At 44.0% G+C, this 27,774-nt stretch overlaps 1 protein-coding gene across 4 annotated transcripts; it reads left to right on the top strand.

Annotated features, from left to right (window-relative positions):
* Positions 1–4,760: 4,760 nt before the first annotated feature.
* LOC140127806 (uncharacterized) lies at positions 4,761–10,600 on the top strand. Of its 4 annotated transcripts, none has more exons than XM_072148902.1 (3): positions 4,761–6,159; positions 8,506–8,637; positions 9,486–10,600. In XM_072148902.1, exons 1-3 carry the CDS (start codon positions 5,010–5,012, stop codon positions 10,076–10,078), a joined length of 1,875 nt encoding a protein of 624 aa, XP_072005003.1. In that variant the 5' UTR covers positions 4,761–5,009; the 3' UTR covers positions 10,079–10,600. The 4 variants fall into 4 exon arrangements, with proteins under 4 accessions (XP_072005003.1, XP_072005005.1, XP_072005004.1 ...); XM_072148904.1 differs by having other exon boundaries at positions 4,761–5,142; positions 5,653–6,159; positions 8,506–9,607; XM_072148903.1 differs by lacking the exon at positions 8,506–8,637.
* Positions 10,601–27,774: the final 17,174 nt, after the last annotated feature.

The following is a 27,774-nucleotide window of genomic DNA, read 5'->3' as shown; positions in this document are numbered from 1 at the left end:
GCCCCTTATCTACGATAGAGGAAGCCTCCGGAGGTTGGGAGGCAGAGGAGTATGAAGCAAGAGAGACTCCTGTGAATTCTGATGAATATTCATTCATGTATATTTATGAATATACAAACATCATAGTATTTTGGGAAAGCATAAAATAGACATATCTATACAATTGGAATACAAAACAGTAAAGAGACTTCATTAATGTACAGCGCATGATTCTGGGCAGATGTGGTCGGCTGCCTTCAGGTGAAAACATATCATAAATGGCATAGACAGGGAAGACTGTGATTCTAAGTATAAGAAGTCATAGTGGAAATTTTACAATACTTGTTACAGCATTTCCTCCAGTATCTCCAGTAGGACGAAGAGCATCAATAAAATGTTCGACTAATAGGATTGCACTTGTCACAATACTATGAGATTAAGCTTTAGGATGTAGACACGTGCAACTTGACAAATGTTGAATTTAATTTTGTAATCCTGTAACTATGGAGAACATGGAAAAACCTCTTTATTGCTAATTATTTCTCTCGGCTGTCAAAGTGCATAATAGGTGTATAGGATAGGATTCAGCCAAAGGCGCAGCTAAATTTATACAAGATCCATTGATAAACCTTGGACAACCTATACTTGGACCTCCACCAACGCATCTATAGATGGACAGAGTGGATGTACTGGTAATACTTGATTGAGGTCAGTGGTAGTCAGTTTTGGACTGGGTTTCCTTAGGCCCTCCAGAGAAAATCAATCTGGGGGCCCACTCTTCATTATCAACCCAGGATATATATTCTAGCAGCCTCCAAATTGTGTTGTTTTCTGTTGGACCTCTGGAGTTCAGTATTGGGTTGAGCCAGGGCCCACCGGAGGATCCTCTGGTACTCTGGTGGGCCAGTCCGAAAATGGTGGTAGTCATGTTTTACTTTAAGGAGACCTGTCATGAGGAGAATAGAAAATAGTGTACACATTGCCAAAGAGTTTTTATGGTAAAACCGTCTTTTTCCAACAAAAAGAGAAGTTAGATCAAGTTTTACCTTTCTCTATGCAGAGCTGTATCCGTAGTCCCATGGGAGTGGCCAGTAAGGAGTGAGGCAGACATGTATAATGTCCTAAGAGGGGAAGTGACAAGTATAGGAGATATGAGGGACATGGGAGGGTTTTTTTTAATTAAAATCGATGCATTCCGGAGGGATTTCACAAGGGTGGGGAGAACCAGTCCTCACAGGCCAATCCCATGGGACTATGGAAACAGAAAGGTACATTTTGATCTAACTTATCTTTTTTTTTTGAAAAAGCCATTTTTTTAAATAAAAACAATCCTTGGCAATCTGAACACTAATCTCTATGGGCACATCCCCACCCCCTAGGGCGCACACACTCTGTGAAGTTTAAAGGACCAGTGCACCACTAATTGCCGCTGGCTGGCCGCTACCCTGTTATATAGCATGCCTCTTCCTATGATCACTGCCGGATCATTTTGCACTAAATAAAGCTTATTATTGTGACTTTTGTGATTCTCTGCTTCGTACCCTGACCACGATTCTTTGCTGCCTGTCTTGACCATTTACTTAGTTTCCGACTCCGCTCCTGTGCTGCCTGTCCTGATCTTCTGCCTGCCTATTACTCTGACTCTGTCTGCCTTTTCTGTACATTACCTTGGCCACTACTGCGAGCAAAGACGTGCCTGTGGGGCGACCTGGTGGTATCCCGCTGCAGCAAGTCAAACCTGCATTGAGGCGGGCTCTAGTGAATATCAGTGCCACCTAGACTTCACTCCCAGGTGTTGGCTTAAGTCATTGCTTGCAGCAATTCACTGGGTCCTCCACCACCAATCCTGACAGTCCACCACCAATCCTGACAACAACAATATATTGGTGGGCTTGGTTTACAATCCTTGATCCTGGTGGTAGATTTCCTTTATAATGAGACAGTTCTTTTTTTGTCTTAGGTCTACCCCTTAAAACCCTTCAGGACCAAGCCTGATTTTTTAAATCTGCCCTGTGTCTTTATAGGGAATCTTTAACATATCCAGTGGATTTTGAGAATGTTTTCTCGTTGAACATTGTACTTCAAATTAAAAGAAAAAAAATTGATGATATATTTTGTGTTTAAGATTTCTAAAAATAATTCCTTTTCAAAGTTCTAACTTTTTTGTTTTTTAGGCAAATAGTCAAAGCACCCAAGTAACTTTATAATTAACATTTCCTGAATGTCTGCTTTATATCGGCATAGGGTTTTTTTTATGAATCCTTTCTTTTTTCTAGGTTGTTAGGAGGTTCAGAATTTTAAGTGTAAATTGTTTACATGTTATGAAAATCGCCCAAACCCTTATTTAGAGGCACCAGCTCAGCTTTAAGTGACTTTGAGAGGTCTGAATAGCAGTAAAACCTTGTATGCCATTTTATAAACTACACCCTTCACTGTGTGAATAATCTACTTTAAGAAAAATGTTAACCATTTACATATTACACAAGGGTTAAAACAAAATGGAGGTGTAATTTAAAAGCTGTAATTTTTTTTCAACAATGCAAAAATTAAACTGTCACACAGTATTAAATGATGAAAAAGTCCACAAAATTTGATACCTGATTTCTCCCAAGAATGAGGATGCCCCATATGTGTTGATAAACTTCTTCTAGTAAAATGGAAGAAGTGCCATTCAGAGTAGATTTGCTTTATCACATTTTACAGGCTAAAAAATGTAATTTTTTTTTTTTGTAATTTGGACATATGGGGGATTATTTTTTTTGTGGATGAGATCCCCTTTAAGGTAAATTTATTTGCAGGGGGGGGTCAATAGCTTATAATCAGATTTTATTAACTCTTTCTTTCATTCATTTTTGTTTATGATTTTTAGCATTTTTTTCCGTCATTCACTGCAATATGAAAAAAATGTGTTATCTTTATTCATCACGATTATGGCGATACCCTATAGCTTTTTTATGTTTAACTTGTTTTGCAGTATATAGAACTCAATTTGTGAGAATTTTGCTTGTTTTTGCATTGCCATGTATAAATGGGCATAACATTTTAATTATTTTTGTTTACAGAGCTGTTTTAGGTTTTTTTTTTTTTTTTTGCAGGACAACCTCTACTTTTTCATGGTATTATTTTGGGGTAAATGTTACTTTTTATACTGTTTTTATTAGGCCAGTTTTAAAAATGTTATAATTTTTTTGCATTTGAGTTCACCATACAGTTTCAGTGACAATTCAGGGGACTTTTTTTTACAGTTTTATTTTGCCCCAGGGTCATGCTGCAATACTAATGTATTGCAGCATAACACATATTCAGCCTATGTATTCTGCATAGGCTAACATTAGCACTGGTCGCGCAATCTGGCAGACTTCTACTGAAGACAGCTCTGGGGTCCATCATTGGACCTCAGGGCTGCCATAGCAACTATCTGCAATTCTGTGCCCTGCACAGAGGGCGCCGATCATTGCAGTAATGCCCTATAGATACTGTAGTCTACAGCTGGGATCACCATAGTGATTTCGGTATCCCATGTTGATTGTAAAGGCTAAGCTTCTAAGCCCGGGCGATCACCATAACATAAATCTAAGTCAAGCTGCAGGAACTATCCACATGCTATGACGTAGAGTTACGTCAAGGTGTGGGAAGGGATCAATCCATCATCCTCCCTGAAGCTATATACTACCTACTGCAAATATACCAGTCTTACAGGTTGGCTTAAGCTGCCACCAACTGTAGTTTTACCATACCCTCTATTTTCCCTTAAACCCTTTCACTGGTCTCAAGAGAAACTTCAGCTGGCTATCTGTATGGCCACGAATTTTCCCACCGCTGGCTGTCATTTGCCCTTCACTAAACTGGTCCAGCCTCTTAGTAAATCCGGTGCAAACTCCACCAGTTCGGATCAGTGGTTTGCTGACCACTACCAGTGGTTTGCTGACCACCATTTATGACCTGCCACTTATGATCACTTGTTTATTTCATAAATAATGTAATCTACATAGATCAACTCTTAATGGATTTGTTGTAAGAGGAACACCATGCCACTCTAACAGTGTTTTCAAAACTTAGGTTCTTATATACACACTTTTATTTATTCTGCCATGTAGCTGTATGAGAGGTCCAACATTCCCAAAACCATGTCAGGTCACTGAAGAGTGGGAACGATCCTTACCATGTTCATTGCTAAAAAGATGAGCAATTCCAGCTGGAGTGTTGGAACCATTACTCATGGATATTTGTGTATCAAGGGCAACTGGACTTTTGGGGGGATTTGAATGAGTTTGATGTTGTAAAGATGCAATTTTATAGAAATCACAGACTACGAACCAACTAAATAATAATTCTTTATATAGCACACTCAGATTACACACTGCTGCACAGAGCTTGCCAAATCAGTCAATGTCCCCATTATGCAACCTACCAGTATGTTTTGGAGTGTGGAAGGAAACCAGAGGACCCAGAGGAAACCCACGAAAACACAGAGAGAACATACAAACTATTTGCAGATGTTGACCTGGATGGGACTTGAACCCAGGACCCTAGCACTGCGAGGCTGTCATGCTAACCACTGAGCCATTGTGCTGCCCACACTTCTCTTGATATGGTTGATAGGGTCTCTCCTTTGGCCTTCATCTGGACAACCTGCTGCTGGAGGGTGTCAATCACTTTGGAATTGCACCCCATTTTTATACAGTCAGTGAAAACTGGAACGTTAGGCTGCTAGTTGAATAGGGTTTGTCAGATAATTAAGGACAATTAAGGCACTAGTTTTGGTAGCCCGTAGGCATATAGCCGTTGGGCTAGGGACTGCAGGCAGGGGGTGGGTAGCTAAGGGTTAATCTATTCCTTCCCCCTCCCCCTCCTTTACAGTAGGAGTGGGTATTGAGTTCGTGGGCTACGTGACTGGGGGCAGGGCGAGTGTTAGCCACACCTGGGGGGCTGAGCCTAGGGCATAAAAGAGGGACGGTAACCTGGCTCACCCTCTTTCAGGAATCCTTCTCCTTCCCGGTGGAATCGTCTCCTGCAGGATCCGGATCAAGATGGCCACTGATGACGCCATCCGACAGCGTCTGCGGGCCGAGGGCTCTGCCTGGCTGTCCTCCCTGCTTGCGGAGGCGCAAGCGACAGATTTGGCGCCGTCGGCTCCCCCACCTCAGGACGTGCGCCGCTCCGGTAGGTTGTCACGGCCGCCTCAGCGCTTGTCTCCTTCAGCGCAGGCGGCCGCGAGTACTCCTCTGCCCGCGGCGGCTCCGTCTCCCGCCGCGCGCACCCTAGCACCTCCCTCCCCTCACCATCGGAACGGGGGACGCAATCCCTCTCTGTCACCGCGCCCGGAAGCGGTGAGGAGAGAGGAGTCCCCCGATTTCATCCCCCCCACTCCGGTTCCGGCCAGGTCCTCTGCAGGCCGGAGCCGGCGCCCAATAGTTAGTGTGGCAGCCGGGTCAGGGGGGGTTAATCCTCCTTCCCGCGCTGCCAGCAGAGGCTGCGTCGCCACACGCACCGCAGCCAGGAGTAGCTCCTCCATCAGACCCACTTCCCGCCACTTCCCTGCCCTAGCTTTGGCGCAAGGCCCGGGGGCAGCTGGTTTAAATCTGCCCTCCCAGCCCCCGGCCTTGGCCCGTAATGTACAACCCTGGCATCCTCAGGGTTTAAGTGTTAACCCCCAGCCTTCGTCCATCCTAGGGCCCACCGATCCGGATGAAGGTGCTGCCTCTGAGGAAGACATCATTGGATCGGAATTCTCACCCCTCGATCCGAACACCCTGGTCGTCCCGCCCCCCCTGGTTGCTCCGCTGATGGCCGGGGAATTGGGCACGGGGTATGTGCTGGCCCATGGCCAGCGGCGCGCCTCTTCAGTGCGGTCTAGGGCCAGCTCTAGTCGTAGCCGTCGCTCGTCTTCATCCAGGCGCCGGCGGGCTTCTCGCTCCCGGTCAGGGCGGGAAAAAAGGCGCCGCTCCCGCGGCCGCAGGTCTGCTTCAAGGTCCGGATCGTCTCGGTCATCACAGCGGGCTTCCTCTGGGTCATCTGGTACTCCATCTCCGAAAAGACAGCATGGTGGTAGCAGGTCCCGTGGGAGCTCGGTGAGGTCTCATCGTTCCAGCAGAGAGCAGGTGTCCGGTCCTTCAGCGGCGTTGGCGATGGCAGCTCCTGGAAGGTCGTCTTCGGCTCCGAGGCCTGCATCAGCGTCTGGTGAGTCGGCCTGCTTGCAGGCGTGGGGTGGTTCGGGGTCTGATTCTGCAGTATTGTCGTCCATTAGATCCTTGTTGGGGGCGGCGCCTGGTGCGCCTTCGGCCACGGCGTCGCCTCCTTCAACGGCAAAAGCTACGGTTGAGGCTTCCACGTCCACCTTCACACCGTCTTTACCGGCCTATAGGGATACGTATTTTTGTGGTGTATCCCCTCTTGGCTATCATCTCTCTGATGAAACAAAAGAAAAAATTTTTCACAACCACTATGTGGACATTTGGTCCTTGATTTCCGTGGACTCTGTGACGGTGGATAGGGAACGCCGCTTTGAGCGTGGTGTTGAGAGAAAACCTAAGGTAGCAAAGACGTTTAACAACTGGATTCAGGCTTTCTCTGTTTTGGGATGCATCCTGACTCAGAAATTGCCTGAGAAAGCCCCTCAGCTCTTTGTTTATCTAGATGTCATTTTTAATGCGTTTAGGACCCACGGGGGTACCGCGTGGTGGAGGTACGATGAGGAGTTCAGGAGGCGGCTGGCGCAGAGGACGGATATCGGTTGGGATTCGAAAGCCACGGATGTCTGGCTACGTATAATGACCGCTCCCAAGCCCTTTCCGGCAGCCGCCTCCTCCTCCTCCTCGTCCTCAGCTCCGGCAGGTTCCCTTGGGCCGGGGGCGGCTCGCAGGTCGGGAACTTGTTGGATGTTCAATGAAGGACACTGTCGATTTTACGGGTCTTGCAAATTCAGGCACGAGTGCTCCAACTGTGGCGGGGCTCATGCCTCCCTCCGCTGTTCCCGTCCTGCGGCTGCCTCCTCGCGGTCTCTCGGTAGTGGTAAGCCAGAGGACGCCGGTTCGCGTGGAAAAGATGCTGCCATGGCTCGCTCTCTACCCCAAGAAGGCGGAGGCCGCGCTACTTAGAACGGGTTTTTCTTTTGGGTTTTTCATTCCGTTCATCCCCAACGTTGCCCCTGTTTTTGCAAAGAACTTGAAATCCGTTCTACAGATGCCTGAAATAGCTCGAGCCAAGGTTGCTAAGGAGGTTGAGTTAGGGAGAATGTCGGGCCCTTACAGTTCCCCTCCTTTTGTTAATTTTCGGGTTTCTCCATTGGGGGTGGTTCCTAAAAAGGAGCCGGGTAAGTACAGGCTTATACATCATTTGTCTCATCCCCAGGGATCATCTGTCAACGATGGTATTGACAAGAATTTGGTGTCGGTATCATATGTTTCCTTTGACAAAGCTATATCGTTGGTTTGTGCCGCAGGTCCAGGGGCCCTTATGGCAAAATCTGATATAGAGTCGGCCTTCCGGCTCTTGCCAGTGCATGCGGATTGTTTTCACTTATTGGGTTGCCAGCTGGATGATGAATTCTATTATGACATGTGTTTGCCCATGGGTTGTTCCATCTCTTGTTATTACTTCGAAGTCTTCAGTACTTTCCTGGAGTGGGTTTTGAAGTTTGAAACGTCATCCTCGCTGGTGACCCATTATTTGGATGACTTTCTTTTTGTGGGCCCGCGCGATTCAGGTCACTGCGCAGGCTTGTTGTCTTCATTTCGTTTTTTGTCCCAGCGGTTCGGGGTACCCTTGTCAGCTGAAAAGACGGAGGGTCCATGTACGATCTTGTCCTTTTTAGGGATAGAAATTGATTCCATTGCAATGGAATTCCGGCTTCCTGAGGATAAATTGTTTAAGTTGCGCTCAGCGATAACAGCCTGTCTTGCGGCCCGGAAGGCATCTCTTAAGCAGGTTCAGTCGTTGTTGGGGTTGCTAGTTTTTGCGTGTCGCATTATGCCTATGGGTAGGGTTTTTTCACGTAGACTTTCCTTGGCCACTGCTGGAGTCCGTGTCGCACATCATCGCATTCGTATGACCAAAGGTATCAAGGCTGATCTACGGGTTTGGGATTCTTTTTTAGCTGATTATAACGGGCGTACTTGCTGGAGAGAAAAGGAGATCTCCAGCCCCGATTTGCAGTTGTTTTCCGACGCGGCGGGATCGTTAGGCTTCGGGGTTATTTTAGGCACGGCTTGGTGTGCGGAAAGTTGGCCGCCACATTGGCATGAGCGGGGTTGGTGTGGGAACCTAGCTTTGTTAGAACTTTTTCCTATCGTGGTGGCGGTTGAGCTGTGGGGTAAGAGTATGGCGAACAAGGCGGTAGTTTTTTGGTCTGACAACATGAGTGTGGTCCATGCGGTGAATAGCATTTCTTCTTCCTCACTACCGGTGTTGTGTTTGTTGAGACGGCTCGTGTTACGTTGCCTACAGTGGAATATTGTTTTTAGAGCTCGTCATGTGCCGGGGGTAGAGAACAGCATCGCTGACGCTCTTTCACGTTTTAATTGGCAGGTGTTTCGATCCCTTTGCCCTCTGGCGGATGCGGAAGGGACTCCGTGCCCGGGTTCCCTGTGGTCAACTCTAGAAGTCAACTTCGGGCTTTAGTTCAGTCGTCTCTTGCTCCGTCTACCTGGACAGCACATGGTAAAGCTTGGGCGGAATGGTCTGTAGTAGCCGGGTCGGTGGATTTTTCGTATGATGCGAGGGTTCGCTTGGACATTACCTTGCGTTATTTGGAAGGGTTAAGGGATAAGGGTGTATCGGGGCTGTGTGCGCAGCGTCGGTTAGCAGGCATAGCCTTTTTCTTTAAATTGCATGGGTGGGTGGATGTGACCCAGTGTTTTTTCATAAAACAGGTTATTAAGGGATGGAAGAAAGATTCGGTTCGACGGGAATCCCGCCGTCCTGTTTCTTATTCGGTCCTGTTGCGACTTCTGGCGGTTCTGGACACGGTCTGTCGAGATGGTTTTGAGGTTAAGTTGGTCAGTGCAGCTTTTGTCACGGCGTTTTTTGGCGCTTTGCGAATTTCGGAATTGGTTCCTCCTAGTGCTAATAAACCTGGGGGGTTGTTGTTTGAGGATGTTTCAGTGTCTTCTGGTGGCTTGCGTTTGCGTATACGTCGTTCTAAGACAGACGTATTTGGGCGAGGTTGCTGGGTGTCACTGCGTCAGGTGGGAGGCTCAGCATGTCCTGTGCTGGCGGTCAGTAATTTTTTAGCTATCAGGGTTGGGGGGGTTCAATTTTTCTCCCATGCTGATAGTTCCCCGCTTACACGTTTCCAATTTACGGTTTTGTTTAAAAAAGCGCTGGCGGCTGCTGGGTTTCCTCCTGGGGAATTTGGCACGCATTCTTTTAGGATTGGCGCTGCGACTACTGCAAGTGAGCTGGGCCTTTCTGATGCTGAGGTGCAAAGAATTGGGCGTTGGAGGTCTGAATGTTTTGCTGGTTACATTCGCCCTGACTTGCTTATTAACTGATTTTGTTCATTTTAGATTCCCGCCCGACGGTATGGATCCTTGGGCATTCGTTCATTTACTGGGCCGAACAGAGGGCTATGGTTCGTCCTGGTGGAAGGTCCCTGGGCTTTTTTGACGCCGACGTCCGCTGGAGAGGAATTAAAGGCCTGCGCTGGATGCAAGCACTGCCTGAGGTGGTGGACATTAGCAGATATTCAGTCTCACCCTCCATTCTGGTTCTGCATCTTGGGGGTAACGACCTGTGTTCGGTTCGTTTTGGGGAATTGGTCCCACTGATACAGTCGGACCTGGAGAGGTTTTCCTCCTTTTTCTCCAGGTTCGTGCTAGTGTGGTCGGAGATCATCCCTAGGGCAATTTGGGAAGGGGCCAGGGACGGGGCCGGTATTGAGAGGAGCAGGAGGCTGCTGAATACGAAGGTTTCCCGCTTTGTTAGGGAGAGGGGGGGCGTAGTAGTGCGACACAGGGAGTTGGAAGGGGACAATCGGGGCTTGTTGCTGCCTGATGGTGTCCATCTCACGGATATCGGGATGGATATTTTCCTGTCTGGTCTTCAGGATGGGATTGAGAGGGCAATGTCCCTTCTGGTGGGGGGTCGGAGGGACATGTAGGTTTGCATGTCCTCCTCCGTGGCGGTTGTACAGAAGGGGGTGAGGACCTACATGCCCTCTAACGAGGCTGGCATTTCAGGTGCCCCTGAAAAAATGGAGTTCCTTTTTGTTAAAAGTTGAAAAGAAGTTACTACTCTATGAGTAGGTGTTTAAATGGTTAACATAGTTTTAATAAAGCTGTGGCCGACTCCCTGTTGTCACTCCACATGGTTTAAAGTTATTTCCGTGTCTGTGGTTATTCGGTAAAGGGGGGGGTATGTTGGGTGGCTTTAGTTCATGATATGCATGCAGTCTTGGTAGCCCGTAGGCATATAGCCGTTGGGCTAGGGACTGCAGGCAGGGGGTGGGTAGCTAAGGGTTAATCTATTCCTTCCCCCTCCCCCTCCTTTACAGTAGGAGTGGGTATTGAGTTCGTGGGCTACGTGACTGGGGGCAGGGCGAGTGTTAGCCACACCTGGGGGGCTGAGCCTAGGGCATAAAAGAGGGACGGTAACCTGGCTCACCCTCTTTCAGGAATCCTTCCCCTCCCGCCCGCCCTTATTATTTTGTATTATTGTATTCTTGCTATAACTTTATAAAAAAAGAAAAAAAAAAAAAAAAAAAAAAAAAAAAAAAAAAACATCATATACAATTTTTATATCTACGCATATGCGGTCTTATATATTTTATGTAATTGTAAGTCACAGCTGGCGGTTGTACAGAAGGGGGTGAGGACCTACATGCCCTCTAACGAGGCTGGCATTTCAGGTGCCCCTGAAAAAATGGAGTTCCTTTTTGTTAAAAGTTGAAAAGAAGTTACTACTCTATGAGTAGGTGTTTAAATGGTTAACATAGTTTTAATAAAGCTGTGGCCGACTCCCTGTTGTCACTCCACATGGTTTAAAGTTATTTCCGTGTCTGTGGTTATTCGGTAAAGGGGGGGGTATGTTGGGTGGCTTTAGTTCATGATATGCATGCAGTCGTCAGATTAACACCAAATAAAATAAAATAAGCTTAATTATGTTAAAATAAGCTTAACATACTGTTTTTTTTTACTAATGTTAGGATATATTCACATAGGACTGCACAATTACCTTTTCATTAAGCCTGTTGTTCTCTAATTTTGATTTCCAGTGTATATGTGTCCAGTCAATGTCAATTTGGTGCAAAAGGAGGATGTACCAAAGCAACACCAAAAGACAACCCGGAACTGAATGTTGTTCCTATACTATTCCTTTATAGTTCAAAGTTCTGTATCACACATAACACACGTGTGGTTTGGAGAGAAGAGGATCACTATCAATTAGCAGGTAATAACATTCTACTGATTAATTGGGTCACATGGTTGTGCTATTCCACCACTGAGTAAAAGGTGTTTGTCCATTGCCACACTGAAATCCCTTTAATGTGTACTTTATCTGTTGATTTTGTTCTTACATACGAGGTTGGCAAAGAAAAACTTATTTACCTTTATGTCACTAATGAAGTAGAAATAATACTTCTTTTATTGTATCATGTTATTACATACATTACATATATTGTTTTTTTTTTTCAAACAAAAATGTTATTTTTAGTCGTTATATAATTATAACAAATATCGCTATTGAAATGGAAATGATATTTTTTGGAGTCATAACATAATTATATATATTTATTGTACTTAGCCGCTATATATAATTATATGTTTGTCTCAATTAATGGAAATTATTATATTATATTTGTTTTATTTTTATTAAGTTATTTAGGAATGATGATTAATTCCGCAGACTGATGATCGTTCCTATGGTTCTTTCACTAGAGAAATAAGGTTTTATGAACACGGACAGTTCTGTGTTGTATAAATCTGAATCATTTTTGATGCACAAACAGTTGTTGAAATCGGATGTCACCAAGACTGCTCAAATAATAAACACTTACTAACCTGGAGCCAGATTGGCCCCTTTAATACCGCATACCCCAAATATAAATAACCACACAGAAACCATTGCTTAACCATTCTCAATTGTGGGTTGACTCGGGGTCGGCCACAGCTTTATTGAAACCATTGAACCATTCCACTTTAGATAACACCAGATAACACCCTGTATGCCTGCCATATGTAAGGGCATGTAGGGCAGTGTTACCCCTAAAAAACCGCCCGCTGTGACAAAAAATACACAAAAAAGATATAAAAAGGGAGGGAGGGAAACCTGATGAAGGGTGAGGGTGAGTCTCTGCTATTCAGAGTATTTAGGCATGTGCCCACCTCTTGCAACGCTCATGTTACTAGCCACACCCCCAGCACATCCCTCTGATGAATAAAGATGAGAGAGGGTAGAGCAACCTCCAATTAAAGGGGCCACACACCTTTTTTTGTATTCGGACTGCTAGCCACCTTTGAGCAGTCATTAGCCCAACGGCTATGCGCCTAGGGGTTACCAAATTTCAATTAAAGTGTTCATCTGCATTGTCACCCGAGCACACAGCCTGGACGCTCGTATACAGCCTATGCCTATATATACTGCATGGTGTGGTTAGTGTCCCAAAATTAACCTATTTCTCATTGGTTCTCACACTGTGAAAGTCCTGTAGCTTGTAAAGGCTAAGAAGGGACTGGTAGGATATGGTGCCAAGAAGGTTACAGGGTTATAAAAAGGACAGAGGTACCAGAGGAATTTTGGAATGTCCTTAGAATCATTGATGTGTGTAGTTGATACTGCTGTGCCTGCATTATCCTGGGGGCTTACATAGAGTAAATACTGTATGTGCCTCCAAATTATAAATGTATAGTATGCGTCTAATAAACTTAAAGGGAACCTGTTACCACATCACAAACATAGCAAGTGATTTGTATCCATAGAACACAATAACTAACTTTACAGACATATTTTGTAACGTTGCAACCATCAAAAGTAAGCATTTAGCAATAAGGGCAATACTTTTTATGCAAAGTTTTTAAAGAGGACCTGTCAGGCAAATTAAACCCCAAAACTAAATATATTTTCATAAACCACCATTAGAAAGAATTGCCCCTTTCCCTTCATTGTCCCTCTACATGCCTGTAAACTTAGACAATCAGGTACTAAAGCTGTATGCAAATCACCTGAGAGATGTCCAATGAATCATCATCATGGCCGCATCTGACATGATGTCAGGTCCCTTAAGGGGGTGGCACACAGTGGAACAATCATTCACCTTGACCTTGCCGCTCCCTCCACTATTATCAATTTTGTGACGCCGCCAGGTCCCAGGCGGTGCTGCCGGGCTGGCGGCGCCACTGCAGGGTTGTCCTATGTAATGGCTGTGGCGGCTGGCAGCGCTTCACATCAGGATGGTGAAGTGCCAATACACACTTCCTGTCAGCTGGCAAGAAGTGTATTTTTCAACTACGCAGAGGAGGAAGAGAACTGGAGCAGCCTGAGGAGGTCAGCATCACTGCTGTATGTGTTAACAAAGTAAAAATGGTGCTACAAAAGAAGGAAACTGGGAGGATCCCACACTTTTTCTTTTCAAATTATTTAAAAAAATTAAACATCTCATTGTGAGGAGAGAGAAGCTGCAAGCTACAGGAAGATAAGTTATCCTGGGTAAAGCGGAGGTAGGCACATATCTGTGTGAACAGATATGTAGCAGAGCTGACAGTGCGTAATAGGTATCTCATCATCTCATATCTGATCTGTCTCATCTCTCTTTCTATGTGTCAGATACTAGTACAATGTTCAGAAGGTAAATGATAGTGTATATAGACCTGTACCCTGATCATCTAACCACATTTTTAGCTCACAGAACTAGATGGATCATAATGGGGGTCATTTACTAAGGGTCCGATTCACGTTTTCCCGACGTGTTACCCGAATGTTTCCGATTTGCGCCGATTTTCCCTGAATTGCCCCGGGATTTTGTCGCACGCGATCGGATTGAGGCGCATCAGCGCTGGCATGCACGCGACGGAAATCGAGGGGCGTGGCCAAACGAAAACTGATTCGGAAAAACTGCCGCATTTAAAAAAAAAGTATCGCGGGACTCGCGCTCACCTTCACCAGGAATAGGCCGGTGAACTTCAGTGCATTCCGGCGGGCCTCGGGGAACTTCAGCGCAGCGTAGTTCCGGAGGAACTACCTTAGTGAATCCCGGCCGGACCCAAATCCACTGCAGAGAACGCGCCGCTGGATCGCGAATGGACCGGGTAAGTAAATCTGCCCCATTGTGTCTGCTTAGAGAGCCCTGCCCACACCCTGGAATTTTACAGTGACCACCACTGAGTGATAGGGCACTAAAAGTATGTTCCATGTGCTATAGAAGATATAGTATCATAGTTTATACGGATGAAAAAAGACACTTGTCCATCAAGTTCAACCAAGGAAGGAAAGGAATTGGAGGATGAAGGGATTTAGGGGAAATAGTTCTATATAACATAACCTTCAATGTTATTTAGGTGTAAAAAGACATCTAGACCCTTCTTGAAGCTCTCTGCTGTCCCTGCTGTGACCAGCGCCTGAGGCAGGCTATTCCACAGATTCACAGTTCTCATAGTAAAGAAGCCCTTTCGCCTCTGGTGATTAAACCTTGTTTTCTCCAGACGGAGACAGTGCCCCCTCGTCTTTTGATTTGGTGTAATCTGAAACAACTTACCACCATATTTTGTCTATGGACCATTCATATATTTATATAAATTAATCATGTCCCCTCATAGTCGTCTCTTTTACAGAATAAATAAATCTAGTTATTTTAATCTTTCCTCATAACTGAGACCCTCAATAGCCTTTATCATTTTTGTGGATCTTCGTTGAACCCTCTCCAGTTCCAAGCTATCCTTTTTATGGACCGGTGCCCAGAACTGGACAGCATATTCCTGGTGAGGCTGAAGTGATACTCCTCTTACGGTCTCCGACTCCTCAGGCAAATGTGACTCTTTGCTGATAATTTTCCCATCACTTTGGAGGAGATCTTTTACTGATAAACAGGTAAGATTTTATTTGAAAGAGGGGATTCTAGAAACAACATTTCATACCCTACCTGAAGGTGCTGGTAGTTTAATGAAGTGAAATCTGGTGACCAGTTAGCTTCAAATAAATTAACCCATGAGCTGGCCTTTTGGATTGACTTTCTTTCAGACCCTTATCTTTATTTAACACTAAGGAAATCTCCATTAATTAACTCACTTTTGGTTGATAATACTACTACAAGTTGGGTGTACACCTTCATTCACTCTCCTCACTGGGCCTGTAATAAAGATTGCTTGATTAACCCACTGGCTATATCAGCCCATGAAGGGGGATTTTTCCACTGAATACTGGCATATAGTCACAATTCCTTGGGTAGAGCTGAGAATAGCGACTAATTCCCCCTCTATGGCACTTGGGGAGGGATCATTGCTAGGCTGTGTAGTGAGTGCAGGCTCCAGAGCAATTCTACAACAGGCAGGACTTGGCTTAGAAATGTCCGGTGGTTTAACCGGCTGCCATTGTTATCAGGAGGCTATGACCTTCGTCATGTGGAGGGGCAAAATCCACAACATATGCTGGTGCACCATATTCCACGGGTATCTACCCTCAGCCCTCCGACCTCAGGTCTTGAGTGTCCCTCCATCTTTTAGGAACGTCTGCACCAAACCCAATACTTCAAACCTTTTCTGGCTACAGATTCAGGTCCTGCAAATCCCACATGGAGCGCCATGGCCCCTCTCTAGTGCCATACAGTCTGTCAACCTTTTTATGTGCTGAAATTTTATAGAATTCTTGGAAAACCCCCGTATACAATCAGAGAAATATGGTTCTGTAAAAGAGAGCTCATACAAACCTGTCCCACCTTTGCTGTAACCCTGTGAATTAGCGCCAAGTCGTATCCAACTTTAAATAATTATTGATATTGATAATGGATATTACACAAATGATCACTTACAAGACACTTCCTAAAGCATGAATGAGACCTCCATGTAGGAGTGAAATCAGGAGAAGGAAGCGGAGGTAGAGATAAAATGTAAACATGCACATACCGTCTCTCGCTATCACGGGGCGCACACGTGCTCTTCACTTAGCTGACAAACTCCTGAAAATTGGTTTTGATGTTAATGAAAAGCAGAAGGCGACAGGATCAGAAAGAGACAGCACTCACATCAAGCAGATTTTGATGTGTCTAATAGAGGGAACATTACAGGCAATAATGTTCTCAGATAAAATTGAGCATTAATGTCTTCATTTAAAGTACAGAAGACAGGCCCCAGGTGACTGGCAGATTGAGTTACAGAAAATGGTCACCGCAGGATCTTACAATCTGAAATCCCTCCAAAACATACACTTAGTTGTTTTAATTTTCTCTGATTCATTTTATCCCGGCGGTACAGTAGTATGGAATGTAATGGCGGTGTATGGTGACAGAAGGATAATAATGTACCAGTAATACTCACAACCATGGTTCGTAATAGCCGGAGGCTCCAGGTTCTTCACCGGATGAATGCACTTATACATGTTCTATCATTTTCATTAAAAGAATTTCTGCTCGCTACTTTCTTTGAACATACCTTGCAATAATGCACTGCCATCACTGGTGGCCTGAGCCAACTATTCTCATAAGGGGAGAAATGATATATTATACCCTGTTTCCCTGAAAATAAGACACCCCCCAAAAAATAAGACCAAGCGGCAGTCATTGCTATAGCTCCCCGCATGCCAAGTAGTTATAGTAGATCATTTAGATACTGCAAATGGTTGTGACATGGAGAAGAATTTGTGGGATAAAATAACTGTCAGTTGCGTTGCAAATGCACTACCAACAGGATAAACGGACAAGAAGGGCGCATTTCAGGAAAGTGCTATAGCGTTTAAGTGGTTGTCTGGTTAAATGCTGTCTCCACAAAACAGACTTTCATCACAATATGAAGTCCACAATTTATTTGGCGGCTATTACTGTGAAGACTACATGTACTTCTGGAGGCTCCAAGAGACTTCTGCAGGAAAAGGAGACATCACAGATTTCCATTAGATAGTAGATTTTTGGATCATGTGGTTTATGGATCATTTGTGGTTTAACAAAAATCATTAAGGACAACAGGAAGGGATCATATTTGAATAACTTTTGACATTATGCATTAGATATGTGGATTTGGTAGAGTAGACCTATGACTTTTAGAGGTTAGAATATTCTTGTGCTCAAGAATGGGCAGATGGCTATAGATGACCATTTAACCCTCAAACAACTGTTTTTCTGATGGAAATTCTACTTGACCCTCCTTAGTAACATACACCATTGGTAAGCTCCAAAAATATGAATCATAATTCATAGGCTAGGTAATAAATTCTCACACTATGGACAAAGCTTTTCAGAGCAAAACTTAGAACATTAGAATTTAACCCCCACCGATCATCTACTAATGGACTATCCTGTGGACAGGTCATGAAATATGTGGGAACCAGAAGACCCCTGTAATCTGATTACCTTTTTTTCCTCCAGCACCCCTAAAATTGAGAATAAAATTTGTTTTCACATTTGTGTCTAATTCTATTAGAAAACAATGAGCTTTAAACACTTTTTTATGATATTTTTCTGTTAATATTAGTAAAGATCAACATTACCAGGAACCATTTATTTCACCATTTTACATATATGTAGCTGTAGAACTGTCTTGAAATTCTGAAATAATTGATAACATCAATCTCATACTTCATGCTATAAAGCAAAGTGCAGAAAACCTTTAATAAAATACTCCCTTTTCCATATGGTGGTTTATACTGTATGCTGTAATGGCCTTGGTGACTAATACCATCCATAGAATATCATCCAAGGAAGTCATTTATCAGACAGATTCAATGCGTTTCATAATTATTGCCAGTAATTTTGCTCCATCTTTTCAGTATATGTACATAATATTTCCAGTACAGAAGAGTGACAGGTCCACGTTAATATTTCAGAAATACAAATTACACGGCTTCAGATCTATACATTACAGTGCAGACTGTGGGATATACGACATATGTCAATGCATAATTAATTGGTTACTGTTGATATTCCAGCTGCACCTCATCTACTGCTTAATTAATCTTCCCGGACCCCATCTGTATTCCTCACAGTATATTATGATTAGCCGGACCTCCTGAATCTGCTTACAGTACATTACGTGCATAATGTGAGGAACAATATTAAAGCTAATATATTTATAAAGAGAAAGAGTAACACATTGACGATTGCCATCAGTTGCTATTATAACAAGGTTCACTGATGCTTAGGCTAAACCAAGAAGATGAGTATGCAAATTCCTGTTAGACTTGTAAATCCCTGGGTTGCTACCTTCATGGTCTTCAAAGCTATGCTTGGTCCGAAGATCAACAGAAGGAATCTATGGTACAATAGCAGGAATTGTTTTAAAAAGGGTTCAAGTCAAGAACAGAGATAAAAAAGTTGTCCCATGTTTGATTGTTTTTATAGAATAACCAGCTGTGAGATGGAGTCCAACCACTCATCATGGGAAATGCTATCTCTTTTAATGACCATGGCCGTGCCCAAATGTACTCAACCCCGAGTAACAGAGGGCATGTTTGAACTAGACACTAGAGATGAGCGAGTATACTCGTCCGAGCTTGATGCTCGTTCGAGTATTAAGGTACTCGAAACGGCTCGTTGCTCGGACGAGTATTTCCCCTGCTCGAGATCGAGCATTTAATTAAAAAAACACAGTGAAGAACAATAAAGAATAGAATAAAAACAGTGAACACAGGATCATTTAAGTGAAAAACACAGTGAAGAACACAGTGAAGAATAGATTACAGATGTTCGGCACATCTGCTTACTTGTCGGAAGATACGCGCGGAACGGCAGCAGGGAGACATCAAGCAGCACAGGGAGACATCGGGCAGCGGGGAGACATCGGGCAGCACGGGGGAGACATCGGGCAGCACGGGGAGACATCGGGCAGCACGGGGGAGACATCGGGCAGCACGGGGAGACATCGGGCAGCACGGGGGAGACATCGGGCAGCGCGGGGAGACATCGGGCAGCGCGGGGGAGACATCGGGCAGCGCGGGGAGACATCGGGCAGCACGGGGGAGACATCTGGCAGCACGGGGAGACATCGGGCAGCACGGGGGAGACATCGGGCAGCACGGGGGAGACATCGGGCAGCATGGGGAGACATCGGTCAGCACGGGGGAGACATCGGGCAGCACAGGGAGACATCGGGCAGCACGGGGAGACTTCAGTGGAAGAAGAGGAGCGGATCCCGGGACAGCGTATCACCCCGACAAGTAAGCAGATGTGCCGAACATCTGTAATCTATTCTTCACTGTGTTTTTTTCACTGCGTTTTTCACTTAAATGATCCTGTGTTCACTGTTTTTATTCTATTCTTCACTGTTCTTCACATCTGTTAACTTGTCGGGAGATGATATACGCGCGGAACAGTGAAGAATAGATTGCAGATGTTTGCATACATCTGCTAACTTATCAGAAGACATTCTTTTTCAATTAAATAACACATTTTATTCCTGAACCATGGTCCCTTTGAAAAATGCTCTGGTCTCCCATTGACTTCAATGGGGCTCGTTATTCAAGACGAGCACTCGAGCATCTGGAAAAGTTTGTCTCGAATAACGAGCACCCGAGCATTTTAGTACTTGCTCATCTCTACTAGACACCATCCATTATTGGCAACAGAATCCCTATTCTCGTGATCCGTCGGGATCACAGTTAGGAACAACAATAAAACTCCAGACAACTCCTTAAAATTATGAATTCTGGACTGACAGAGGGCAATAACGGGGAAAGAAGATGTGGTCAATTCAACTTATAGGGTAAAAAAAATCAAAGTTTTTGTTTGGGTACATAGCATAGTGAGTAGGAAATTAGGAAGTCTCAGGTGGATTGGTATTGGCTTCAAGAGACTGGGCGCCAGCTTATGTGCCACCCTATAGCTGGGTGAGTAGCGAGGGGCACCAAGTAACACAAAAGATGAGCAGTAGCCCCGTGAAATAAGACGCAGAGAAAACCAGGAGCAGGACACTGTGAACCAGCAGAGGTGACCTGGAGCCAAGTGACAAAGGCAGACATGGAGACCAAAAGTTGGACCCTATGGAACAGAAGAGAAAAGCTATAGGCCTATTACAAAGCAGAGCGCAAACCAGAAAAATAAAACTTGTAAACAGAAGAGAAAAGGCACTGTCCCTTTACAGAGGTAGAAGGGAGACCAAGAGCAAGACTTTATGGAACAGAAGAGGGAGAAGCAAAATATTAAGGAACTCTAGAGATTGCCCAGTGTCCCATTACAAAGAAAGAGATGAGACCAGGAATTAGATTCAGGCAAGCATAAAGGTTTTCTTAGAAGTACTTAAAGGGGACCTTTTGCCCCCTCACACGTGTGGTAAAGAACATACCCTAATGTAGAAGACCCTGCACAGATTCAAGGACAATTTGAATTTACTTTGCAGCCCACACAGTAGTTGAGATATAAGTCCTGGTATCTAGTCATTATAATCCTCTTTACTGTCAGAGAGGAGGTGCTGGAGCTTCTCAGTTTGTCAGTGTAATAGAAGATTTTCATAACTCATTTCCCCCTTCTGATGGGATTATATCTCAACAACAATCAGGGCTAGATAGAAAAGTACCCCCTGAATCTGTGTAGGAGCCCCTGCACTATGTCACCACATATGTAAGGTTGTTAAAGGTCCACTTTAAATTATAATGACACTGCCCACACAAAATTCTCTAAAGGTTAAAGTTCTTTTATTTTGGCTCCTGTAGTTGGATCATAGACCATAGAGTAATATCCTATTAAAATATTAATTGCTCTCTCTTATATCCCTTTAATACTAATCTGACAATAGTAGTTACTCACCTTACATATTGCTGCATCACGTCGAATCAGCCATTCATCAGCTAATGGCACAATGTAAAGAGCCGTACACATATATACTCAGTGATAGCCAAAGTTCTGAGAACAATTAACCACCTGTCGAAAACTTCCTAACCATCCACTGCCTTGGAGAATGTGGCGTCAATACATTTGTCGAAGAGGGGAAAAAAAAAAGGTTATATCCTTCGAGCAAACATAAAAGTGATAACGTTCAGGGGAGGGTGAGGCAATATTACGCATGGTGGATGTGCACAGATATTTTGCTCCATAAAATGTGAAGAGGTTGGATTGCGGTTTTGTTTAATGTGTTGTTTACCAGGGAAACAAAAAATACAATAAAAGCTTGTAGCATACGGTTTTCGAGTGCTTCAGTTTTCTCATGTGTTTTTATGGTTATTGCTGAACCAACATTTGGAAGTCGATTGACAATTACGTTTTGGAAGTCTACATGGCAGACCTAACCTGAATTCTGGAATACAGAACCACTGAACCAGATGGTATCGTATTACCCTGAGATTCCTCTAAATAGGTCGGTAACAAAAAGACTTAACGGTCAGGTCAGAATCATAATACTTAGTGAGGTAGAAACAAAAAGGTAAAACATACATTTATTTGTTTTAGTTTAGATTTTTGTAACTTTAAGACACAATTTCTGTCTTGATGTTGGAGTTAATAGGGATATTGAGTTTCTTCTTGTATTTGACTAAAATATATGGTTATCGGACCTCAGTTTGTCAACCCACTGTGGCCACTTTGGTCTTATCCCCAGGGTATTTGGACAGTTTTTTTAACCGCCAGATGCATTATGGGCTGCTCAGTCTGACTGTAGTGAAAAAACATGAACTGTAAATTATTACAAAAGTTTCTGTGGTTAAAATGGCTGAAGGACCTGTGATCCTATCATATGGTCATCTGCAGATACTGAGTTCTGTGAGAGGGTAAGTAAGAAGACATCGGGGGTCATTTACTAAGGGCCCGATTCACGTTTTCCCGACGTGTTACCTGAATATTTTCGATTTGCGCCGATTTTCCCTGTATTGCCCTGGGTTTTTGGCGCACGTGATCTGATTGTGGCTCATCGGCGCCGGCATGCACGCAACGGAAATTGGGGGGCGTGGCCCAACGAAAACCTGATGGATTCGGAAAAACCGCCGCATTTAAAAAAAAATTGTCGATCGGCACACGCGTACCTTCACTCACCCCGGCTCAGTGTACTCCAGTACATTCCGATGCTCTTCAGCGCAGCAGCGACATCTGGTGGACGTCGGAGGAACTGCCTTAGTGAATCGCCGCATGACCCGAATCCACCGCAGAGAACGCGCCGCTGGATCGCGAATGGGCCCTGTAAGTAAATGTGCCCCATTGTTTCCTTTTACCAGGAGTTTACAGAAGAGGAAGTATGGGGTTACATGATGCTTATTGCTACTGAAGATGTTTTTATAATGTAAAGTGCTACCGTTGCACTGTACATTCTGTATCAATACCTTACAGTCTTCTAGATCTCTGCTTGCTGTCCTTCTATAGGAAGCTAAACAGCAGATAAACAGCAATCCATGGTCATGTGATGCCACACAGGTTTTAGCACACAGCTCTGATTACTTTCTGTAATACTAATGAGCAGTGGCATCTCATGACCAGGGATATAATAAGAGAGGTGCACCTGTGTGACATCCCATGAACAGGGATATATAACGAGCCAAGCACTTATGTGAATCACATATAATAAGACTTGGTAATGTGTTGCTAGCCTTGAGAGACAGAATGAGGGGTTAATTTTTGCTTGCAATCTATGTTAACACCCATGATTGGGTTTTAAGAGGTGCTGCTATTTTCCCGGGGATCATCTCCCCTTTCCCCCATGACATTTAAAGTGAACCTGTCACCAGGAATTGTCACTTTTAGCTGGTGACAAGTTACAATAGCCTCTGCTATGCTGATTTAAAAAATGCCTTTGTCAGCTTTCTGAATAATTTCAGAAGTTTATATCAGTTTAATGTACATGTCCCTGGCTCCCTGCCATCAGTGTGTGGTGAGTCCCAGGGGCAGCGGCAGCCTGTGTGTGCCTGTGACAGTGTCCTCTCCTCCACACTTGTGCAGGTCCCTCCGCCCTTACCACTTTCTGTCATGTGCATTGAGCAGGCAGAGGAGGGAGGGGGATGGTGTGGAGTAAAAGAAGAATGCATGAGGAGACTGAGACACAGGCACACACAGGCAGTAGCTGCCCCCCTTTGCCCCTGGGACCCACCACATGCTGCAGGCAGGGAGCCAGGTGATGTAAATTAAACTATCGAATGTACTGAAATGATTCGGAATGCTGACAAAGGCAATAATTAAAAATCAACATAGCATAGTTTATTGGAAACTGTCGCCAGCTAAAAAATGACATTCCCGATGACAGGTTTTTAAAGAGTGAACCCGTGGTCTGGTTTTCGGGGGCCTGAACCCGTAATGTTTGGCACGAACCATTGCAGGTTTAAATTCACTCATCACTATGGAAGACCCATCCTAAGATCCTGTGAGGACTTATTTTTTGCAAGATGAGTCTGAATTTTCATTAGCATCTTTGTAGTTTATCTACAGCAGTGCACCTGTAAACATAACACATAGAAGGTCATTTACTAAGGGCCCGAATCGCGTTTTACCGGCGGGTTATGCAAATCTTTCCGTTTTGCGCCGATTTTCCCTTTATTGACCCCGGTTTTTGGCGCACGCGATCAGATTGTGCCGCATCACACCACGCGATGGAAATCGGGGGCGTGGCCGAACAAAAACCTGACGGATTCGGAAAACACGTCGCCTTTAAAAAAAAAAAAGCTTACCTTCACTAAGAATAGGATTGTGCACTCCAGCGGGCCTCGGGGAACTTCAGCGCAGCAGCGACACCTGGTGGACGTCGGAGGAACTGCCTTAGTGAATTGCCGGAAGACCCGAATCCACCGCAGAGAACGCGGCGCTGGATCGCAAATGGAGCAGGTAAGCAAATCTGCCCCATAATGCATCTTTGCAGTGCTGTAAACTAGTGGGCAAGATTTCGACTCAAATCAACCTAAAATATCTAATATGTGCAAAATGAAGTCTGCTATAGATTCATTGAGAAATCCTTAGAACCAGAGTGCCCCTTCATGGAGACGTAGCCAAGCTCGGGACGTATTGTTCCTGACAATGATGAAGCTGTGTATTGGTTTTCCATAATCACCAGAAAACAACTGCGCTCACTGAAAATATAAATCAGATGGACAGTTCAGAATATTGTAAAAACAAAGAGGGATATTTCTACATTTCATCTCTTCACCTCCGCCATCTTTATTTAATTCGTCTACAAGTCCAAAAGTTTTTTTTCCCCAGTTTAATAAGAAGTCTGAGCAAGTAGAAGAAGTTCCCTGGATAATAAACCTTCCCAACTCAAATTCCCATCTCTTCTTTGCGATCAATATTCCACGCAGACAGAAAATACATACACTAGAGAAGGAGTGTATCTTTATTTCCATGCTCTTTGATAAAGTATAATGGTCTGATTTGATTAAGCTCAGTTTCTGAGACAATAAATTGATTTTAAATGTGTTATAAATGTAGATGCTTAATGCTCTCATTTCCCAGGGACTGTTAAGATCTATAGACCTGACAATACCTTAACTCACTTTGTGGTAAATGTTAGACCCATAAGGAGTCCATGGGCTTAATGATAAAAGGATGTAGCGATCTTGATTAATACTAGATGAGCTGGGGATTTAATAACCCGGACGAGGTCTGAGAATTCATTGTTGGGAAAGTTCATGGTAACTGTTCAAGAGCAAGTCACCTCTAAGAAATCTCGAAGGAGGGTTCAACTAGATGTAAATTGAAAAGGGATGACATGTGCAGCTGTCTTATGATGGATTTGTTGGAAGTGACCTCCAAGTCGTATCTTGCAGGCATAACCTCAAAACATGGCAAGACATATAGATACCATCATGGTAGAGAAGGAAATTGTCTACAATGGACTTTTTGGGGAATCTATCAATGCACAGTCAACGGTGAGTCTTATTATACTAATAGATGTCGCCAGCGAAAGGATTTGCTGTGCAGGACCGGAGGTGAGGACTGAGGTAAGTATGTTCATTTTATACCACCTGGTGTCCATAAAAGCGAACCCTTTCAGTTCAGTAACAATTTTATTTTATTGTGTATGGGTTGTTTTGGTCCCAATGTGTAGTGTTTTTGTGGTGATTTTCCCTTTTTTATGTTGTATGTGATTTTTACATAGGATGTGGGTTTTAGGGGACTTTTTTTGTTTAACATTTTTTTTTATTTGCACTTTTTTTTCAAGTTTCTTTTACTTTTTTATTTTGTCCCAATGTGGGCAATGTTAATGTATTGCAGCATAGTACATAGTCAGCCTATGTATTCTGCATATGCATCTGTTAAATGCAGCTCTGGGGTCCTTCATTGGCTGCTATGGAAGCGATCGGCACCTTCGTGTCTGGCATGGAGGGTACCAGTACCAGTTCCAAGGTCGCCTTGACCGCAAAGTCTATAGAATTAAACTGCTGGGATTGTGAGTAACACTTTCACACACATCCGAGCTCCTACAGCTCGCCTGAGCTCAGGTGATAGCTATGTAATGTATGTAATGTAACTGTACATCATAGTGCAGTAACTACCCATACGTTATGACGTATATTTACGTGCAGTTATGGGAAGGGGTTAAATTCCAGCTGGTGGCACTATTCCAGCTAAAACACCATTGAAACTAAAAGGCAGTGAGCCCATAGTGCAGTGTAAAGAAGCTCCAGCATCAAGATTGCAGGTTGTTCACTGGATCTACATTAGGGCCAAAGACTAAAGGTACACCATCAAAAGAACACTAGTAAGAAACGTATTGCTCAGGCACCTTCCCATACTAGAACGTTACTTAAATAACCCTCTGATTCACTGTATATTCCAACTTTTGAGTAGAGACCTGGAGTTTTCTCTTTAATTAACAACTTTCTTTTCCGTGTTACAATTGCAAAGCATAGTGCAAACATAGCAGATTTCCCTTGGGGTTGTCCCATGCCTTTTCCAGCCATGAAAAACTCAATCTTCCTGAGCATTCAGCGATACAATGGGGCACATTTACTAAGAACAGTGCAAACTCCACTAAACGCAGTTAGCCTGTGTAGTGTGCAGGGAGCGCCAGATTGAGGATTTCTGGCGCACGTTCTTCATGAATCTGGCGCCCCCTGCACTGCTCCAACAGAGTGCAACAACTTGTTTTTGGTGCACCTCTAGCACGGGGCGTGCAACACACTTCTGTTGGACTTTACATATCAAATCCGGCTCGCGGTGTGACGGACCGCTAATTTGTCAAAAAAGGATCAAGTGCGATGCATATATGTGGTGTGGACACTTCTTAAATATCTGTGCAAGCAGTTTGCACCTAAAATAACGTGCAAAGTCCTTAAGAAAACTGGCGCAAAGCCCTTAGTAAATGTGCCCCATTGTTTTTCCTACTAGTGTTCCTGTATATCTCTGAAAAATTAATCATTCTCAGGAGTCTAAAAAAAAATGGTTCTGTAGCAGGAACTATATTCTACAATACTTTACAACCATCATCTCCATGTACAGCAAAGAAATGTGTGCATAGAATTTTATTAACTTAAAGAGGTCTCAAGGCTGGTATTTCTTTATTTTCATTGTGGATAGAAGTGGAAAGGAGGAGGTGGTTGAACACAAAAGACTTCATTAATATGACAATGGAAGAAAAACAGAAGCAATACTTGACAATTGAAATCTGAGCCAGAACTTGGAAGAGGAAGATAAGATATTTGATGCACACAGACGTGCGAGTGCATTCATTCATCCCGCAATTCTGCTGATGATTATTGATTAAAAACAATCCCATAAATCTACGAACAAATAGAATTGATTCAGATCACAGTTTGTTTTAAAATTTAATTACTTATTTAATTAACCCATCAAAAATAAAGGAATTCCCAGGTTTCGATAATAAAAACACAGGATAAATGGAGAATTTCTCATTTAGATTTGGAGCGTTTTCAATTTGTTCTGTACTTGGATGTAATCTCACCTGTTCTGTGGCAGAAGATGAAAAAAACATTTTTGTTATAACTGGATCAAGATGAATTTGTTAGATAAAAAGATGCATGGTAGTTTCAAAGAACTTGGATGTAGTTAGTACATTTTTGGCTGGATTGGTAAGAGTCGAGATTGGATGCAGAGCAGTCTCCCCGGACCAGGGTGTAATGCCAAGCAATGGATGTAACGCAATCACAGGAGGGATTGGAAATAACACATTCCACATGTGCATTCGATGTCCTAGTACAGGTCTCTATGGGGCACATTAACTTACCCGGTCCCTCAGAGTTCCCGTAAGTGCACTAAGTCCGTGCTGAGTTCACCTTCTTCTTCCTGATGTATGTAAGTGTGTTGGTTGCGACTCAATTTTTATCTTAAATCCCGCACTCAGTCCAAATCAGTCAGCTCGATTTCTGTTGCATGAAAGCAAATCCCGAAAATGTTGGGAAGTCCGATAGAAATGCGATCCCAGACCCTTAGTAAATAAGCCTCTATGGGGGTCATTTACTAAGGGCCCGATTTGCGTTTTTCCCGACGTGTTACCCGAATATTTCCGATCTGCGCCGATTTTTCCTGAATTGCCCCGGGATTTTGGAGCGCGCGATCGGATTGTGGCGCATCGGCGCCGGCGTGCACGCGACGTAAATCGGGGGCATGGTCGAACGAAAACCCGACGGATTCGGAAAACTACAGCATTTAAAAAAAAAAAATTGTTGCTCGGCACGCACTTACCTTCACTTAGCCCGGCTCGGTGTACTCCAGTGCGTTCCGATGTTCTTCAGCGCAGCAGCGACATCTGGTGGACTGCGGAGGAACTACCTTAGTGAATCTAATTTTCGTTT

Source organism: Engystomops pustulosus, chromosome 4 (genome assembly GCF_040894005.1).
Source record: "Engystomops pustulosus chromosome 4, aEngPut4.maternal, whole genome shotgun sequence".
Classification (NCBI taxonomy): domain Eukaryota; kingdom Metazoa; phylum Chordata; class Amphibia; order Anura; family Leptodactylidae; genus Engystomops; species Engystomops pustulosus.
The sequence above is the reverse complement of the archived record's forward strand: the minus strand, read 5'-3'. Positions and strand labels throughout refer to the sequence as shown.

What these genes read in the sequence shown, in the direction of transcription:
- LOC140127806 (XM_072148901.1), top strand. Translation starts at nt 5,010, where the DNA reads ATGGCCACTGATGACGCCATCCGACAGCGTCTGCGGGCCGAGGGCTCT. An exon ending in GAGGCCTGCATCAGCGTCTG is followed by an intron (nt 6,160 to 8,505) that starts GTGAGTCGGCCT and finishes TTTAATTGGCAG; the next exon opens with GTGTTTCGATCCCTTTGCCC.